Source organism: Henckelia pumila, chromosome 3 (genome assembly GCF_033568475.1).
Source record: "Henckelia pumila isolate YLH828 chromosome 3, ASM3356847v2, whole genome shotgun sequence".
Classification (NCBI taxonomy): domain Eukaryota; kingdom Viridiplantae; phylum Streptophyta; class Magnoliopsida; order Lamiales; family Gesneriaceae; genus Henckelia; species Henckelia pumila.
Window position 1 is genome coordinate 191,372,734 of NC_133122.1, and position 20,251 is coordinate 191,392,984.

Sequence of the window (20,251 nt, forward strand, 5' to 3'; positions counted from 1 at the left end):
GGTTCATATTAAGGTCGAATTCGAGTTTGGTTTTAAACATTCGAACGTGTATTTTCTCATTATGTAAATAAAAATATCAAAGCTTGTGTATAAAATTATTTGAACTCAAGTTTGGATCGAACAGAGTTCAAACTCTGGTTGGTTGGTTTGGTTATGCCGCCGGGCACAACCATTCCGCTTTCAGAATTTCTTAATCATCTCTTCCATTTTGATTATTGTAGTTTACTGGCGTGCACAAAAACTAATTTCCAAGAACTAATTCTTTGCTCACTGCTCAATGCAGCCACTTCATGACCATTTAGTTTATTTTCTTTAGAATTTCAATGCTTTTGAATGCATTTAAAGTTTAGCCAAAAGAATGCATAATTGCAGTCATAATCCCAGTTCTAAGGTTACATATGTTTCCAGAAACTTCAAATAAATAAGCATTTAAGAAAATATTATTGATGGCTCAACTTCTCGACTTTTTCATCCAACAAGTTTGGCGCTCGTATGCATTTAACTAGTCCAATTTAACCCAGAATCTTATAATTCTGCTTCGAATTTCGAATTTTGCTGATTCTTGGGATGCCTCTCTGCAAGAAATCGCTTCGTGCTCTCGAGAACACCGAAGAATATAGAACCTCCTATGCCTATCCACAGTACTCTCGGCCCAATTCCCTGTGATGAAACCAATTTTTACACAGCTTTCTTTGCATAAACATTTGTCTTAATGATTGAAGGCCTGAATTCAGTAATGTTTTTGGAGTTATAAATAAGACCGATGGGGGATTGAATATATACCTTGAGTAGAGCGGGTGCGCCTTCTTCTTTTACAATTGTTTGGACACAGTCAACAATGCCTTTATATTGGTTTGTTGATCCCTGTACGGAAACATGACATTTAAGTTCACCAGCCAAAATGCTGAAAACATGCATACGTTTGATGTATGTATATATATGTATATATTATCACTCTTCACTGCACATTACATGCAAAAACATGTGTGAGCGGAAGAAGAGGGTTCGATTATACCTGAACCATCAACCTAGTCTTGATAACATCAAGAGGAGTTGTTATGGCTCCCGTCAGAGCACCTGAGACAACGGAAATCAAATGTAGATTTAAATGAATTGAGTAAACTCCACTTCATTTCACACGGAGAAACATAAGCGTGAAAGATCATTGGATGCATTATAAAATCAAATTACTTACCTGCAAAAGCACCAACTATAGCATTTTCAGGATCATTCAGATCTCTCTTTGCCTGGTAAGAAAAAATGATGATGATGATCCTATTATCATCCTAATCATCTTAGCATTAATTAATAAAGCAAGAATACTAATAGAGTAATGTTGGGAAGAACAATAAAACATGGACTGGTAAAGTTTCCCACAGGACGTGAACATAATTATCCAGTTCAAAAACATCATCTATTCTATCCAATACATTTATTCACCATTGACATTCATCAGGTCATTTAAACAATGACCATCATGCAATGCTTACAAAAGGGAACTTACAGCCAATTTATAACCTATTCGAAGTTGTTCATAGATGCAGAATTGAATCGCATCAAATGGCAAATCTCTCAACAAAAATGATCCATATCCCTGAAAAATAAAAAGTTGTTAAAAGATTGTTTTATGGTGCTGTGTTGTAGTCATTGAAAAGATCAACAACATTGTTTTCAACAAATTTTTATGGTTGATGACAACAAATAATTAATTTCCTTCCACAGAAAGCATTCAAAAATCATAATGTCAACAGTAACACAGTCGAGAAGGACAGGTGGTAAGAAAACAGGAGCGGATTTAGTAATTTTATCGAGGGGGGCAAAAATCCAAAGGAGAACACACATGTATATGTACATATATATACACACATATATATAATTATAGAGGACTTTTCAGTTGCCCAACAATATTTTCCCACCTCGTCCCCGACCGGGTTTTAGTTGTTTTTTTTTAATTTTTCGCATAACTAAAACACGGTACTGGGTTTTAGTGGTCAGGGACGAGTTGGGCATCATTGGTTGGGCAGCTGAAAATTTCTCTATATATGCTCAACTCGTCCCCGACCACTAAAACCCGGTACCGTGTTTTAGTTATGCGAAAAATAAAAAATAAAAACAACTAAAACCCGGTACCGGGTTTTAGTGATCGGGGAAGAGGTGGGAAAATATTGTTGGGCAGCTGAAAAGTTCTATATATATATATAATCATCGATAACAAAAAGTAAAATATAATAACGAAATATAAATAATATTTTATAATTCCAGATCTAACTAACGTTTCTTACGACTTGAAATTTTCTGAAAGTAATTAGTACTAACTATATTTGACATGATACAAAATATAACCCTTTTAATTAAATTATCATTCAAATATAACTCTTTTAAATAAACTATCATTCAAATATTCATCTTCTATTCGATTGATTGATGAAGACTTTCGTCGGAGTACCAACAAAGATGAATTAAAGTAATAATGAAGAAAAAAATTTCTTGTCACTCTTCAAACATGGGTTGCTGGTTAATGGTACAAAGGTTTGAACGAGTTTTAATAATAATAATTTATGCGTACGATTTTTTAAAAATTAAGGGTATTTTCACAATTCTTTAAGTAATTCTCTGACAAAAACGGAACAAATCAGTTTTAAACAAATGACACTAAGGAAAGATGGTATACCACAAAAAGACCTTTAAAGCCTTCTCTGGAGACAATGAGCCTCACGGCTTCAGGGGCAGAACCAAATTGCCCAGTTTGCATCCTTTGCTTAACTACCTAATATATCAAGAATAATGAATAGTACAGAAAAATTAAAGCCATTAAGTAGTAAAACAAACAGGCCGATTCACAACAAGGGAACAAATTAAAGCAAAGAGGGTGAAATATATTTACCTCCGTAGGAACACGAACAAAGGAAGCAGCAAGGCCTCCAAGGGCACCTGCAGTCTACTTATAAATCAGATACCCATATGAAGGAACAAGAAAACAGTAATAAATTTTTGTGTCGCATTTGGTAGGCTTTGTTGGATAATGAAGTGTTTGATTGGTCATTTGGTTGAGTAATTAAGCATAAGATATGATCGGGTAAATGGTGGATTATAAGATGATTATTCAACATGAGATTACATTTAAGTTATAATATGAACTGACTAATAGGTCATTTTCTTCATTTTTCAGTGACAATTTTTTTAAAGTTTTTATTTCGAATTCTCCATTTTCCTAGCAGCATCAGAATCACACCCCACCTGTCTTCTACAATCACACCCAAATCATGACTAAAACCTCAGACATCTTTAACCCAATCGTAAATCAAGACTCTCATCGACCTCCACCTCCACTACCCAATCCCATGTTTGTGTGTGACTTATAGGAAGGGTGCAGAACCAGGATACATTGATGGTCACGAGGGCTGGGATACTGCTCCATTTAAGGGGTTTCAGGTTTTGCTTGTGTCTTTGTCCTTCTGACACATCGACATGAATTTCCATGTGGAGTCTATCCATTTTGTAAGTTTGATGGCCTAGTAACAAGCTCGTCTAAACCATGTGCCTCATCCATAATGAATTTCAACATCCATTGAATTGAAGCAATTATCTCCATATTCATGGAGTTGGACCAATTTTAAGAATTAATTTTAGCCTTTAGGGAGGATTCACAGTACTAACTACTAACATAATACATAAAACCGTACATAGGTAATAAAGCATCTCAGCTCACAAGTGAGATGAGGTAAGATGATTTCATTGATTTGTCACAAGAAAATGCATCATAGTATCAAGTAATAGTGATTCTGTGAAGGTGCAGAATATGTCAGTCGACAATTGATAAAGAGGAATCATTATGGTCTGACAAAACCAACCAAATACACCATTTGTGTATTAAATTTATCAGCTCATTATACCCAGGGGACAGGAAGTCATACATAACTCAATGTCAAATTTGGCTACAGTCAAATTCTAACTCATATATATATCTTCTACGGCTCTCACAAGTCACAAGCAAACAATTCTTCAGGCCTAATGATACATAACACGAAATTGTAAGTTAGAAAAAAAATAGGGATACTAGACACTTAACAGCTCTTAACGTGACTTAACTACGAACTGCGTTTGCAAGGAGTTATTTGCCAAAAGAGACTCCAATGCACAGGGAAAAAGGCAAAGGCAAGTCCAAAGCACCCCAGAACCTGGGTAATTGAGCAAGTAATAAAGGGTGACAGATGAGAAGCCCAAGGTAATGTCTAAAACTCTAGCTCCATGTCTATTCTGTAATGCATTTCCTTCTGCTGTTCATACCGAGGGGATTTGGCAATAATTTTATGGCTTTCAACAAATAAAACACCAGCTAAAACCTAATCAGATTATAAAGTTATAAGTCGATAATATGGTGAGTAGAAATCATCTAACCAGATGAGCTACGGCACTAAGATTTTCTGGAAGGCTTCTTAGAAGTTTTTGCTTGGCAGGTTCATAGACACCAAGAAAAATAGCAGATGCCCTGTCATTAAAAAAATTTATCAATCAACTCACTCATTATTTCTAAACCGAATAGTTATAATTTAAACGTCTGTTCTAAAAACGATCTTCTTTGACATAGAGACAGACGGATTGAATGTAAATTGTTTGTCTCAAGTAATTGGTGGAACTTGACAGTGTTGAACCTGTGGAGTCCGCTACGGACTACCGAAGACCAAGCTGATTGATTTACAACAAATCCAAAAACGGTTAAACTACTAAGCAATTTTATAGCAGAAGCAAGCCAAAATAACTTCTCTTTTTGGCAAATCCCAAGGGAGTGAAACAGGTGTGCAGTTGGATGATAAAGAAAGTTTTTGTGGAAAACATATTAAATAATGTGATATATGCTTGACATTGTTTCCTGGAGTAGATTAACAATTCGAAGTTCAGGAAATGCGCAACAGATGGATTTGAATATGCACTCACGGTAAGACCCCAGCAAGATTTCCAGCCAGTCCAGAATATAATCCTTTAAGAACTATTTTCCCCCCTCCATGTGCTGCCTACAAAGTAAATTAAATGCTAAGAAAAACATATAATGTCAGCGAAATTAGTCAGCAGACAGTGCTTTGATAATTAATAAAAGACATCCATTTTTTCTTATTTTATGAGGAAGGGAAGAACCGAAGGATGATTCTAAAATTTTATTAACATTTATCCGTTTATAAGCAATTACATGCATCAAAAGCAATATTCGTGCAAGAAATTAAACTTGAACTTCCATGCAAGTGCACCATCGACCTCACTAACTTTCTCTTTCCCTTTCTTTTCCTTCTCGAGTGAAACACAAAATACACATCTGAGCAGTTTTGGAACAAGTGATAGACTGGACAATATAGTTCATTAAAATAGAAGGTTATAACCATGAGAATCATGAGTAGCTACGAACACTGAGCAAACTAATAATCTAGCATTCAAACCATTTGGACCTTATGCTCTGAAAGAATAACAAAAGAAACTGACCTGCAGTCGTGTCTTTATCGTATCAATAGGATATAAAGCTGTTTCCACTACAACACCAGCTGTGCCACCAGCTATTATACCATCTACAAGAGTCATTTCATAAATATTAATGCAGCTAATTAATGTACAATGTCGATGGAGATTCACATGGGAATCCAAGCATGAGAATACATTATCTATTTCACTACATCTATGAATTTAGGAATTTCCCATTCAATATGCCATAAACTGCCTCTAAATCCAGATTCCTTATGTCAAAATATCTCGAGGACAGATTAAAAATGGAAGCATACACAAAATATCAAAGGTGTTAAAATAGAAAATGCTTTTAGTTGTCGCCAATCTATTTGTTGTCCACAAGTTAGACTTGGCATACAACTTCAGGTAAAAGATATATTAAAAATGGAGGAATTCATTTGACTAATACCAAATAATGTCCGTAAAAAATCGAATGGCTTTTCTTCTCTCACGCTGACAGAGGCAAAAAACCTTTCCGATTGCAACTGAAGATTTTTCATTTTCTTATTGGATGCATCTGCAAAACCGGATCAAATTGTCAACAAAATCCTATAAAATCCCAAATAAAAAAGGCAATAAATATTGACGTTTAAATTTATTTTTTTACGCACCTTTCAATAACACTTAGTTTGAATTACAAATATAATTACAAACACTAAGCAACCATTTTTCCTCATATGGTTATCACGGGAAAACAAAAGCAATGTCATTAAGAATCATTGTGGCGTCTTATCATTGAAAACGATACTTCTACTGCTACTTTTGTTTTTTTCATTACAACCATCCACATGTGGAACGTTTTCAAAGTAAAAATTGATTTTGCTCTACATGAAAATGTAAACTTATCCTTTTTTACCATCGGCTGTTGAAAACCTGCATTCAAACATACGTGGGAAATGCAATTAAAAAGGTATCTCCTTATAAATTCAAAAAAAAAACAAATTTCTTTCCTTGTGTAAAATACAGGGAATTTTACATTAGCTTAACTACTGGAAAAATCATAAGTGGATTTCTGAGCCAGGATATTGAATCGTCGCAAGTCGCAACAGATTCCTGTAACTTACAGCCAAATCAAAACAAGTTCTGTAGCATCTTATGCAACTGAAAAGTTACAAAATTTCAAGATACAAATTTCCATTCAAGCAGATTAAATTATTCAACTTACCAGACGAAAATCCAGAAGAGCTCTTCGCATCAACAGCTAATGTAAACGGCCCCATCAACACCAACCTTTTAACATTGTTACAATTAAAAAGGAAGAAATAAATTCATGAATTTAAACCCACCAAAAGCACAACTCCCACAAATGTACGCTGCACACGCGCATATATACACAATAACATACAGAAAAATAGAGCGAAATGGAGTACCTAGCAAGGAGCGTAGAGCTCGTAGGAGAGGTATGAGAACCTGTAGATTCCAGTTATCCAAATGCATAGAGATACGGCGTTCTGTATTTAAAGGCCCCTGCGTTACAGCGTTAGGTTTTATTTAAAGCTAAATTAATTATAGAATCGAACTTTCGTGGGTTTACCAAATATCATATTGGTTGATGTCACGTGTACATGGTGAGTTACACGTTGGGTTAGACGTTGCACTTAAAATTATATAAATATCTTTAGGCTCCGCTTGGATTGAAGTATTTCAAATCAATGGATTTCAAATGCATTTTTGTTGTTTAGAGAAGTAGCACCACAAATATCAAATCCACTTTTTTTATGTTTATATAGTAATTCATGATAGTTGTGATGGATTTCAAGTTCATCCAATAAAGTGGTGATTTAAAATCCTTTTTACTCCATCTAAGTAATGTGTAAATAATTAAGCTATGAATTTGAGATTTTTCTATGTTTTATTGTTAACACTAAAATTATAATCGAAATCCATTGATTTCAAATCCTTCAATCCAAGCGCAACCTTAATGTATTTTGAAAAGATTTTTTTCAAATCAAGTGGAAGGATAATTTTGTAATTTTATGTGTAGTGTGTAACCCAATATGTAAATTAATATGTACATGTAACATTTCCCATATTATAATTAGCAGTTAGCACTTAGCAGTAATTGTGTAAAACAAAAAAAACATTATAATTCATTCGCTGTCATAATTTATATTTCTATCATTTTGGTCCAGAATTCTTTTGAATTTTATATTGCAGCATGCCAAAAAATAAATTCTACCATCAATAAGTTTTAGTTATTTTTCATTTCAACACAATTTAAAATTAAAAACTAACGAAAAGGGTTATGCATTCGCTTTACATGGCTAAGTTGTTCAAAGAATTAGGTACTTGTCACTAATTTTCAGGGGCGCGGGGAGGAGTGTGATTTATATTTTTTGAACAATAATTTCATTCTAATATCCAGGGAAGTTAATCAATAAATGTATAATTCGATATCCGAATCGTTTTTTTTCGGTTCGATTATTTCGATCGGTTATTTGAGTTTTGATATAATTATGTAATTAATATTATAAATATATTTTAAAATATAATATGTTAATTATCTTTTAAATGATTTTTTTTGTAAAACTTTTAAATTCAAAGTCTATATGACTTAAATAAACAACAATAAACTAAAAATTATTAAAAATAATTATTTATTCACTAGATATCATCTTATAAAATATATAATATAAATATATATATATAAATAAAATTATTAATTTAATAAAATTTTGTTTTTTCGGTCGATTCGGTTTTGAGATATAGAATCCGAAACCGAACCAAATAAATTTCGGTTTTAAATTTTATATCCGAATTTTAAATTTCGATTTTCGATTCGGTTCGGTGTTTGATTTTTTCGATTTAAATTTACAGTTTTTTCGATTTTATCCGAAATTTGAACACCCCAACTAATATCGATCAAATTATGGGTATGCAATATGCATTAGTAATAATTGAAATTTGCTCAAAAAATTAATTTAATTTACATAAATAAACTAATGCACATATTAAATTATATTTGAGTGAAATAAGATTTTGACTGAAATACAGTATGACTAAAATAATTTGATTAAAAAATATATTGTATATATTTTACTTTTTTTGTGTACTTTGTAAAAATAAATGTTATGGTATGTTGGATTTATTATTTGTCTCCATATATAAATTTTAAAGAAGGGTCGAGCATAGACTGTTTTGGATGCTTCACACATTTTGATCGTGGCAAGAAATAAAGGGGGACTTCTTTTGGAGGAAAAAAAAAAAGAAAAGAAAAAAAAATGAGAATGCACCAGCCGGGAATCGAACCCGGGTCTGTACCGTGGCAGGGTACTATTCTACCACTAGACCACTGGTGCTCTCTTGAGGAAATGAAATATAATTTAATAGTATATTTTGAGCTTAACTCATATTTGATCACATCTAACACTCGTAATCAATATGTTCTAAGTTATAAACTTGTATTTGAAAAAAAAAAAATTCATTCGATACAATATATCGAAGAAAAGAAAATTGGGGAAATCCAATATTATTGATTTTGTTAAACAAAAACCATGAAAAAAATGACGAGTACATATAAGAATTAGGTATCTCTACTATATTATAATATATATATATATTGATAGGGTTAGAAAAACCGTTTGTTTGAGTACACCAACTTTTCTTTCTCATTTTATCCTTTTTTCATATTTTTTTCACATGTTGAATAATTTTCCTCATGTTTTTTTTCTTTTAATTAGTTATTTTTTTAATTATGTTTTTATATCGTACAATTCATTTCAGTATGAAATATATAAATATTTTGATGAACATCCCATATGAACTCATGTTATGATTATTATTGTACACACGCACACAACGCTTATGCATTATTTACTAATGTAAATAACACATCCAATAGTATTTGATGTATAATCAACACGCACATCCTCCTCTTTGCTCTGTTCCAGAAACTGATTCTGGGATTCGCTGCAAATCACTACAAAAATATATATATATATAAAAAGGATCATTTGTAGCTTATAATATTTATATAAATGAAATCTTATCCTAGGATAATTAATTACACGTGAGATAAAATTAATTTATGCATATATATATATATTTATTATATTTGATATGCTAAACACTCATTGTGGCAATTTTCGTGCTCACCAATGAGGTGGTACTTAATGTGATGAACAAAAAATATGTTTGAACTTTGGTGGTGTTGTGGTGGTGCAAAGTTGATTTTTGAAATTTAACTTAATTGGTCAAATTGAACATTAATTGAATTTCATATATATAGGAGAAACCTCTAATCCTGATCATAAAAAATAATCCCTTACTGCATGAACCTATAATTTTTTTAAAAAAAATTAGTGAAATTAAAAATGAACATTCAATTGCTTATATATATACTCACCAATGGGATGGGATCTCTTCGTCAAGTTCCCATCTGAGACGAAAAAATTCAGAGCAAAAAAATATCGATGATAAGATCAAACAAGCTGTAATTAATATGGATATATATTATATATACTAATACACGTAGTACATTCGTTGCATGTGCATAAAATATATATTATTTGAAATTAAATATTATTTTATAAACTTGAATAAATTAATTATAATTTTTGTTTAAATGTTAGGATAATGTGATATTGGTTGGGATAATGGGGATAGTGGAACAAAACGTGGAAAGTTTTTAAATAAAAAATTTACTTTTTTACGTGAATTCTTGTTGACTTACATATTCATAAGTGGATCATTAGCAAGAGCAGCATTGGCTACACTTGTGAACGCAGCATCTACGTTGTAATCTTCCTTGGCCGAAGTCTCGAAATATGGTATGTTCCCTTTGGAAATGCACCATTCTCTAGCTGTTTTCTCAGAGACCTGTGGTATATATTTATATTCATACACATGCAGTACTACCAGCTGGGAGCATATAAATACAAGTTTTAATTTGACTCAGAAATCCACACTTACAACACGGCTGTTTCCACCGTCTATGTCAACTTTGTTCCCGATTAGCACGAAGGGGAATGTCTCAGGGGTTGCTGGACCATTAATCTGCATGAATATTTTCCAAGCTTACGTTTATAACACACAATTAAAAACTATATACACGCATGCATTATTATTTATCCGGGGTTTGATCTATGTCACATCGCATTCATATGAACATCTTGTATAAAAATGCACATGGCAGATAATGACTCATTATCTCGTGTATAAAATAATAAAACGGCTACGTATATATGTATCTATGGACATAATCGATACATAGAAAGTATTAGATTGAAGACATTAATAGTAGCGGTTACCTGTTTGAGAAATTCTTGGTACCAATTTTGAAGTGTCTCAAATGTCTTGAGCACATTAACATCGTACACAAGTATACAGCAATCTGCTCCTCTGTAGAATGAAACACCCAAGCTATTGAAACGCTCTTGTCCCGCCGTGTCCCATATCTGTTTCGGATGTACTAAATTAACCTCATTAGTACTGATCTTATTATAAATCAAATTTCAAAATCTTATTATATATATATATATACACACACACACATTTACAGCGATCGAATTCGAGGTTTGTTTACGTACTTGCAACGTGACAAACTTTTCATTGATAGTCAGCTCTTTGGTGACGAAATCAGCACCAATTGTTGCTTTGTAGTATGGACTGAACTTTTTCGATACATATCTGATGCACATAATGGTTAAAAGACAACCAAAAAAAACAAAAATATTCGGAGCCATCTTTGAAAATCAAGTAATCTAATTAAGTCCACGTCGATTTTCGATGGATTGGCAAGCTATATATATATATGATTATGATCAAGGATACTGATTCATCAGAGATGTCTTTCCCACCCTGAAATTAAAATTATATATCATGAAAAAATCTATATATAATATATTACTCTTTTAAAAAAGAAAAACACAGAAAAAATATATATTATTAATATTGAAAAATAAAGTGAAGTTTAAAAACCTTACCCACTGTCACCAAGGAGAATGATCTTGAGCAGCCTTCTTTTTGGCGTGGTCATATTGTTTCTTCCAGCAGAAAATATACCAAAGGAAAGAAAAGTTTGAGTATATATATTTGTGTTCTTTCACTATATTTTTCTATTTGATTATCATTATGTATATATGATATTCTTCTTCTTTTTTTCTATTTTAATGAGAAGACAAAATTCCTATTTGATCATTTGTTGAGGAATCGTGCATCCCATTTCTAAGTTAATAAGGGAACACGTAATTCGTATCAGCTGGTAATGTTGGAGATTATAAATATAGAGGTATCAAATTATTAATTTGTTATTTTATCTTGTTAAAATAAAATAATAAATATAATATTGATGGATCTATGATTGTTTTTTTCTTATTACATTGAATGAGAGAAAGATAATAATTATATACCTTTATCGTGACAAGTTCTCGAGGGCTTGTTGAAAAGGCTGGAAAGTAAAGATTCAAGGTAAAGACTCGTGCTAAGAATCAATAGCTCAACACACAGTCAAGATTAATTTAGAAAATTCTAGCTATTTTGTACCTGTAAAAAGTTTCATGGGCTTATCAAAAGTATATTAAGATAGGGGAGTGATTTATCAAAATTAAATTTTTTGTGATCAAATAAATATATATAGATTTCAGAGAATACGATCTTTCTTTCTTCAAAATTACAGTAATATATAATAGCATACCATCATAATTATAAAAGGGATAATTGCAATATATGTTTGTCTATTTGTGATCTTGGTTTTATATATTATCAAATTTCAGTTTTTGTTCAATATTTTGGTATTTTTTCTATAATTTTGGTCCTTTTTTCGACGCTTTGATATGCTAATATAGTGGTCACGTGAATGATGGCGCATCAATATCTTTACTATTTATTTATTATTTACTATTTTATAATAGTTGAGGGTATTAGAAAAATTGTTTTTGCTATGGCTTGGACACTCCAAAATTTATTTTCCAATTTGCCCTTCTCTTCTACAAATTTTTTCAATTGAGAATTCATTGTGCACTGTTTGTAAAACTTCTATATTTGAAAATTTTTGAAAGAAAAAAGAAAACCACTACAACATTATGTCTCATCATCTTTATAAGTATTAAATAAATAGATTAATGTTAATTTTTTTATTTATTATACACACACAATGCGTGTGCGTCAATAACTAGTTTCTAATAAAAAAATAGCTACTATCGCCAAAAATGGGTAAGAAATAAATTGGACCAACATCAAAATATTATTATTATTATAATAATAATAATAATAATAATAATAATAATAATAATAATAATAATATAAAGGTCAAAATTTGTAAAAACTAAACTAAAAATTTAGAAACGTCACATTGAGCTCAATGGAAGCCCAAAATACAGTTATATTCTTATTTGATTTTTTCAAACATAAAATGCATACTGATTTATAATAATAATTTTACTTGCATCATGAATTAATATCGATGTAGGCATTAACAAATTTCCGATGAAGATAAAAACCCTTTAACGCTCAGATCAAGGCTGTCCAAAATAAATTAAAGAGCTTGAATAGCCAAACGAGAATTTGTCATTTAAATGAGAAGATGAGACACATTTATAGGTTCACTAGTCTAGTAGGATTTTTGTCGTTGCTTTTGACTTCTGATCGTGGTCGGGCACGACTTATTTAACAATCCCAATAAATAATGAACTTTATTAAGTAATTAAAAATCAGGCCCGAATGCACTGAGATGTATTAATTTGGGCTATAACAAATCAATTATTCAATTGTATTTCTAGCCATATACCAGTTCCCAAACATTAATATATCCGTGGTGGCGAAGGTATTTTTTTTGTTATTATTTTTTAAAGTGAAATTAAAAATGAGAACATGTTTTCGAACTGGGGTATTCACGGTTCGAATAACTGCCCGAACTGAACTAAAATTAAAAACTTGATTTGAACCGAAAACCGAACCGAATTATCGATTCGGTTTTCGTGTTTTTGGAATTTTGAATTTTCGGTTCGGTTCAGTTTTTCCCTGAAGTTAACTTAACCGAACCGAGAAATCTTTTTTTTTTTTTTGTATTTGAATTTCTTTATTAATCAATTAATATTTGGATCAGTGTATGCTCAGAAAATTAATTGCGTGGGAAAACTGAAAGAGCAAAAACCATCATTCGTTCGTAAAAAAAGGCATAGTTGGTTTAATTACTCATCCAATTAGTCAAACATGCATGACTCGAACTGTGAATTCAACTTGAAAAATGTATATAAATTTAAAGAATATTGATTTTTCAAATAAAAAAATTTAAAAATTAATGAAGTTATTGTATTATATTATATGTACACATATTTGCATTATATATTACATTTTTCTTTATAAATGATCATAAATTATTATTATTAGAATTTGAAAAATTAGCAATTTGTTCTTACTTTAATTATTTTCAAATATATTTTTTGACACAATAAATAACAAATATTTGATTGAATCAATTGTTAATTTTTCTTGAAAAAATTTTCATTAACATAATAACTAAAAATATTTAGTTTTTTTTAACCGAAAAATCGAAATAATTTCGGTTAAAAATCGAACCAAACCATTTAATTTGATTCGATTTTTGGTTTGGAGTTTCGATTTCGATTCGAGCAGTTCGGCCTGAATGCACACCCTTATTTCCGAGTAAGGATGGCAATGAGCCACGCTAAACCCGCCCCACCTCCCTTTTGACTTGCCCAGTCTCGTGAGCTCGGCCGGTCCGGATACAGGTCAGACCTGCTGGACTCATCAAAAATTATATAATTTTAAATTTATTAAATAAAAAAATTAAAAGTTGATAAATTAACAAAAATCATTAAATTTAATTTCAGATTTATATTGATAATATTTAAAAAATAATAATATTCTCACAAGTTAAAATTTATAAAATTATATTTAATAAATAATTATTAACAAAAAAAATATAATGTTGTATTTTCATACTAAACATATCATAATAAAATAAATTTATTTCAATTCGAAAATATTATAAAATCAAATTATGGATAAAATATTAATTATTTAGTATAAAAAAATAATTATATATATATATATATAGAGTTTCTTTCAAGTGCACACCTATCATGCCCACCAATGATGTGACACTATTCTATTGGACCTACAATTTATCACATCTTTATCACATCCAATAGAATAGTGACACATCATTGGTGGGTATGATAGTGGGCACTTGAAAGAAACTCTATATATATATATATATATATATATATATATATATAAGTTTTGTTATGCTGCCCGCCTATCATGTCCACCTAATGTGATGTGACACTCAACTATTGGATATACATTGGATTCACAATTCATCACGTCCAATGATTGAATACCACCTCATGTTGGGCACATTAGGTGGACATGATAGGTGAGCGACATAAAAAAACTATATATATATATATATATATATATATATATATATATTCACTTCGGCATAGCGGGTTTGGTCAAATAACTTATAAGCTGATAAACAACTTATTTTAACAGTTTATAAACCATTTAAAAAAACTGTCAAACTAATTTAAAGATCTTATAAGTTTTGAAACAAATTATAAGTTGTTTTTAAGATCTTATAAGCTCTGTGAAACACCATTGAATTATGTTATTTGTCTTGATATATATACGGATGATAATTAATTTAAAAAATACAAGATTTTTTTTTAAAAAAAATTGTCTTAAAGTTAATTTTGCACTACTTTCGGGGAAAAAATCATTTTAATCATCAATTCAATTTCCATTTATTAGTGTCGATGACTCAATATTAATGGTAGCTGACAAAATCAAGCTAGCTAGATCCAGATTGATTTGATCCCAGCTTAGCTAGATATTACAATTTAATATTATTGACCATTGACTTTTTTTTTTCTTTTTTTTTTTTTACAAAATTTCAAATATTATTTAACGTAAAATTGAGACCCATTGATAGCTGTCACCTTATAACCCCTTTAATTAAATATTGCATTTTCATTCTTGTTTTTTATTCAAAATTTTTTGAGCTATAATCAAACCAGGAATTTTATTTATTCAAAGCCTAGAATTTAGTTTTTCATTTTTCAAAATAAAAACCGTACTTAGTTTTTTTTTTTAAAAAAAAATTCGACTCTTCAAATTTCTTTAATTAAAATTTTCATCAATATTCTTCGTCAAATATTTTTAATATTTCACATTAAATACTTAAAATTTATAATATAATTTTATTGAAAATGAAATTTGCAATTCTTTGTTAGGAACGTCGGATGACTTAAAACGAGGAAAAGTCAAAAACATTTTTAGGTCCAATAGTTTCATTGGGGAAGTTTCCTTAAGGGAACACGTACGTTTGAAACATTTGGACGAAGACTCTGATGAGTTAACTTTATTTATGTCAAATGGTCGGGCCCGAAAAGTCCATTCCACCATCAAAATTGAAATAAATAAATCATTTGCCAAACAACCTTTCCATATACATAGAAATCGAATAAAAATCTAGGTAATTTATATTGATATGTAACGTTTGGTGCATGTGAAGGATAATGTACGAATTGATTACACTTTTTTGTTTCATCTTATATTTTATTTAAACAATCTATACAAATGATTAGATTTTAATGTCATTAAGTTATCTATATTTGAATTGTGTAGATCTCTTGTTAGATGGTTTCAAGAATGTTAATCCATGCAACGGATCGTTGTGACCCACATATATAGAATAAAAAATAATATTTTGACATAAAAAATAATATTTTTTCATTTGATAGATAAAAAATTTGTCTTACAAAACATTTATATATATTCCCAAATGTTTGACCGAAAGTAGAACTAAATTGTGGGATCTGAATTTTTATGAAATTTTCGCTTTTCATAATTAATGATTGAGATGAGTGTAATAATCTTCAGACGCCCAAAGCTAATTTTTATCGATCCAAGAAAGAAATTAATCGCGCGCGACGACTTACTTAAAGTCTAATATAAAAATATAATGATTTAATTAATTGCGTTCACAATTTGATGTTTGCTTTCGGAATACGATAATTTTGTCCGCTTCAAAACATAAAAATCAAAAGAGACACTTAAAAAGAAACGTGCATGAGTTTAACTACACTTTAAAAATCCTTATATTTAACTACACTTTAAAAATCCTTATATTAGCCATGGAATTAAAACGATAAACCCTAGATCACAAGTATCGCTATACGAAAAACCACGTTTAAGTTTAAAATTTGCGATCACAAATGGGCAATTTTTTGTTAAGTAGTGAGAAGTTTTATGCTATGTTTTAAAGTTTAAACGCGGTATTTAATTAAAAGTGCAGACTTCGGCCCCGTTTGGATTTGGTAGATATTTTTTTTAAAAAAACACTTTTTAAGCTATAATTTTTGGCTTTTGAAAAAGCTCTAATTTTAACTTAAAAAAGTGCTTATTTAAGCACTTTTCTGGTCAACGAAACACTTTATTAAATAAAAAACACTTAAAAAAGTGTTTTTTTGGCCTGGCTTTTGAAACCAAACGAGGCCTTCGTGAATATATAATTTAGATGATACTACTCTGCCAGGCATACTGTTATATTGTGTAATGTAGGGGGAGAAAATTAAGGATATATACGCATTCGTATAAGAATTATAATTTGAATATACGGCTAATTTTAATTGTAAAATATAGTTAAATAAAAATACACTGAAAATTCTGAATGGAGCAGTATAAATTATCATCTGATTTAAATTAGAGTTCCATGTAAGATAAGTCGACTTGAAGAGGTTCAATCTAAATAACATTTTTTTTAATATTACAAATGAGGGTCGTGCAAGTCTCAATTCAATTCGAAACGTCTTCGATAGTATTTGGGAGAATTTATAAGAAGCACTTTTCAACTTTTCAATAACAAAATTTTGTAAAATTTCAAAATTTTGTTAAAGAAAAACTGAAAAGTGCTTCAAAAAAGCTCTTTCAAATACTGCCGTAGTATATTGAGATACAACATGCCATCTGAGCCAAAGTTTTATATATCGGGAAAATGTTTTTCTTTTGTACATTAACTTGTTTAATTTTTGTTTTGATCCATTAACTTTTCAAAGTTTGGTTTTGGTACAATAATTTTTAATTTTCGGTGATTTTGGTCCAATTGATGACCTGACAACTTTTCATAATTTTTCGATGTCACACCAGCATTTTTCGGTGTCACGTCAATAGTTGGACCAAAATAGTTAAAAATTAAAACTTAGTGTGCCAAAAAAAAACTTTGAAAAGTTAATGAAATAAAACCAAAAAATAATAAGTTTTTGGGAAAAAAACTAGATATTCTTGATACATATATAGTGCACGTGGTCTTCAAATTTGATGTGGCCACACACCGTCTATTTAATTAAATATAGTAGTTTCTCGGTGCACCTCCGGAAGGGGTGTAGGAAACTTCAATATGAGAACAAAATATAAAAAGGAAAAAAATTATTTATTTATATATTTATAAAAGGCTAAAGTAGTCGTGGGGATCGATCATGTTCCACAAATTACTCTATACGGACATGCTCCACTTCAATTCCTCAACAAATGCTAGTTTTGGATGTCCAAAATACCCAGATCCTTACCCTTATAATGATCATCAAGTCACATTCAATACTGATCAAATCATCCACGACTCGATGGATTTCGACATTTCCGAGTATCTCGTACCCGAGGGAGGCTCGCAGGGAAATTTTTTCTTTCAGAATAGCATTGAATCCGAAAACGAAAATGTTCACGATCAGCTCGATGGATCTTTACACACGATTCCATTGTCTTGTAACATGCAAGTTCTGCCTAGCATCTTATCCCAATATATATTTTTTGTTCTTTCTAATTTTTTATATTTAGTATTATATTATATTTGTGTATGCTCGAATATCATTAAGTTATTTTCTTTCTTTCTTTCTTTCTTTCTTTCTTTTCTTTTTCCCTAGAAAGTGCAGAAGAAAAATGAAGAAAATAGACAAAGCACGTGGCGAGTTTACGTTCATATTTAGAACCAAATCAAATATTGAAATTATGGATGATGGGTACCACTGGAGAAAATATGGGAAAAAGCTTATCAAGAACAACCCTAATCCGAGGTATTAAATTAAATATTTTTAAGCTCTAGCTTGTTTTAGTTTATTCTCTTTAATTAATTTGCTTTACTAAGTCTTAAAGTGTTGATAATGATTAATTGCATCTTGTGTATTGTATATAATTAATATAATCATTTCCTATAAGGATATCATGCTCCCCACCCCCGTTCAGGGGCGTAGCTAGAAAATTTTAATCTGGTGGGCAATTTGTTTTTCATAACATATGTATAAATGCAAAAAAAATAAATAAAATGCAACACATTACATTTGAATATGGTCAATAAATATAAAAATACTAAATAACATGATTTTAGTAAAATATAAAGATTTTTTCATGCATATAAGATTTGAGGTTATGACATCTTATATTATATTTTTGTCAGGTAAATAAATCCAAATCCATTTTAATACTTATAAATTTTAAATTTATAATTTAAATAAATAGTAAAAATAAAAGATGATAAATTTATTTTGGATATGAAATACAATACATAATTTATTCAAAACAATCACAATTCAAATATTGGCTCTTCGTTCGACAACTTCACTTAAAATTTATATCACAAAATATAGTGAGACAAAAAATTTTATTTTTGTATATTAAAAACACAAGCAACAAATAGTGGTTAAATCGAAATAAATACAAGAAGATTGGGAAGAAAGAATTGTTGGGTCAGAGAGTTGAGCACCTTTCATTTATATAAAAAAAAAATCAAGGAATTAAGTTGATTTATTTGACAAAAATTGTAAATAATTAGAATTCTTTAGTATTGAGCTTTAATTACAAAACACTTGAGCCAAAAATTTCTGCTGGGCAAGAGCCCACCTTTGCCCCTACATACCTCCGCCCTTGCCCCCGTTTACGGGAGAGTCTATACTAGCCCAGCTAGGGCTGGGATACCAAACAGAAATATCGAAATTTCGGTATACCGTACCGATTTTTTTTGATATATAGACATTTTTTCGGTTTAACAAATTTTTTTCCGATATCTATACGATTTTCATATGGATTTTTTCCATACCTAAATTTCAGAATTTTGGTATTGGTACCGGTGTGAATTTTTTTCATACCGATATATATTTTTGTTACGGTATACCAAAAACTCACCCCTAGTCTATGCTACCACATGGGCACTGCCCATGTGGGGATCCAACGGTCCTTTTGTTTTTTTTTTTTTGCATTTCAGATGTTCATATGAACATCTGAAATACAAATAAAAAGAACCGTTGGATGCAGCATATAGACAGTGCTCATGTGCTAGCATAGACTCTTTCCCTGTTTACTATAATACATGTTAATTATTAATTCTTCTAGATGCTTGATAAATCACATACAATTAGTGATATCAAAAGTTATTTGAATATTTAATCGCACAAACATGAAAAAGTTAAATATTTTAGCTCATATATAAGAATAATAAATTCTTGTATTTGATTTTTAATTTAAAACTCAAGAATATTTATTTATTGAAAAGTCGTCAACTGGCTATATATGGAATCCTAAATTCCTAACACAAGCGGGTAGTGTTAATGAATGAATGACCCTATGCTTGACTCGACGACTTTCTATTGTTTTTAGTAATGATAGCATCCCTTGACTATTTTCAATACCATAATAAAGAAAGCTTAATTACATACGCAACTTTACAAGCCTCACCTCACAACCCAAGCATATAATTTTGTTTGATTAAAAGTTATTAGATGGTAGGGGAATTGTGATTTTGGTTTTT

At 30.3% G+C, this 20,251-nt stretch overlaps 2 protein-coding genes and 1 non-coding gene across 3 annotated transcripts; all 3 read right to left on the bottom strand.

Moving 5' to 3' along the window:
* Positions 1-297: 297 nt before the first annotated feature.
* Positions 298-6,979, bottom strand: LOC140886592 (S-adenosylmethionine carrier 1, chloroplastic/mitochondrial). The gene is made up of 13 exons (XM_073293253.1): positions 6,861-6,979; positions 6,656-6,720; positions 5,900-6,007; positions 5,473-5,555; positions 4,936-5,012; positions 4,399-4,489; positions 2,885-2,938; positions 2,672-2,767; positions 1,505-1,594; positions 1,196-1,247; positions 1,016-1,077; positions 784-864; positions 298-660 (listed from the first exon to the last, which is right to left on the bottom strand). Exons 2-13 carry the CDS (start codon positions 6,708-6,710, stop codon positions 526-528), a joined length of 984 nt encoding a protein of 327 aa, XP_073149354.1. The 5' UTR covers positions 6,711-6,720; positions 6,861-6,979; the 3' UTR covers positions 298-525.
* A 1,739-nt stretch (positions 6,980-8,718) lies between these two features.
* On the bottom strand, positions 8,719-8,789 carry TRNAG-GCC (transfer RNA glycine (anticodon GCC)). Its single transcript has one exon. It is a non-coding gene; the product is annotated as a tRNA-Gly (tRNA).
* Positions 8,790-9,345: 556 nt separating this feature from the next.
* Positions 9,346-11,501, bottom strand: LOC140891267 (ras-related protein Rab7-like). Its single transcript, XM_073299680.1, has 8 exons — positions 11,415-11,501; positions 11,263-11,289; positions 11,019-11,118; positions 10,740-10,886; positions 10,402-10,485; positions 10,163-10,308; positions 9,836-9,868; positions 9,346-9,409 (listed from the first exon to the last, which is right to left on the bottom strand). The coding sequence occupies exons 1-8, from the start codon at positions 11,465-11,467 to the stop codon at positions 9,346-9,348; spliced, it is 654 nt and encodes a 217-aa protein (XP_073155781.1). The 5' UTR covers positions 11,468-11,501.
* Between the last annotated feature and the right edge of the window lie 8,750 nt (positions 11,502-20,251).

Bases quoted from the DNA above. Each gene is read 5' to 3' on its own strand.
- LOC140886592 (XM_073293253.1), bottom strand. From the start codon at position 6,710: ATGGGGCCGTTTACATTAGCTGTTGATGCGAAGAGCTCTTCTGGATTT. The intron at 1,248-1,504 runs GTAAGTTCCCTT...TTTTCTTACCAG, and splicing joins GAATAGGTTATAAATTGGCT to GCAAAGAGAGATCTGAATGA. The intron at 1,078-1,195 runs GTAAGTAATTTG...CCGTTGTCTCAG, and splicing joins TATAGTTGGTGCTTTTGCAG to GTGCTCTGACGGGAGCCATA.
- LOC140891267 (XM_073299680.1), bottom strand. From the start codon at position 11,467: ATGACCACGCCAAAAAGAAGGCTGCTCAAGATCATTCTCCTTGGTGAC. The intron at 10,887-11,018 runs GTACGTAAACAA...CATCCGAAACAG, and splicing joins AAAAGTTTGTCACGTTGCAA to ATATGGGACACGGCGGGACA. The intron at 10,486-10,739 runs GTAACCGCTACT...ATATTCATGCAG, and splicing joins ACCAAGAATTTCTCAAACAG to ATTAATGGTCCAGCAACCCC.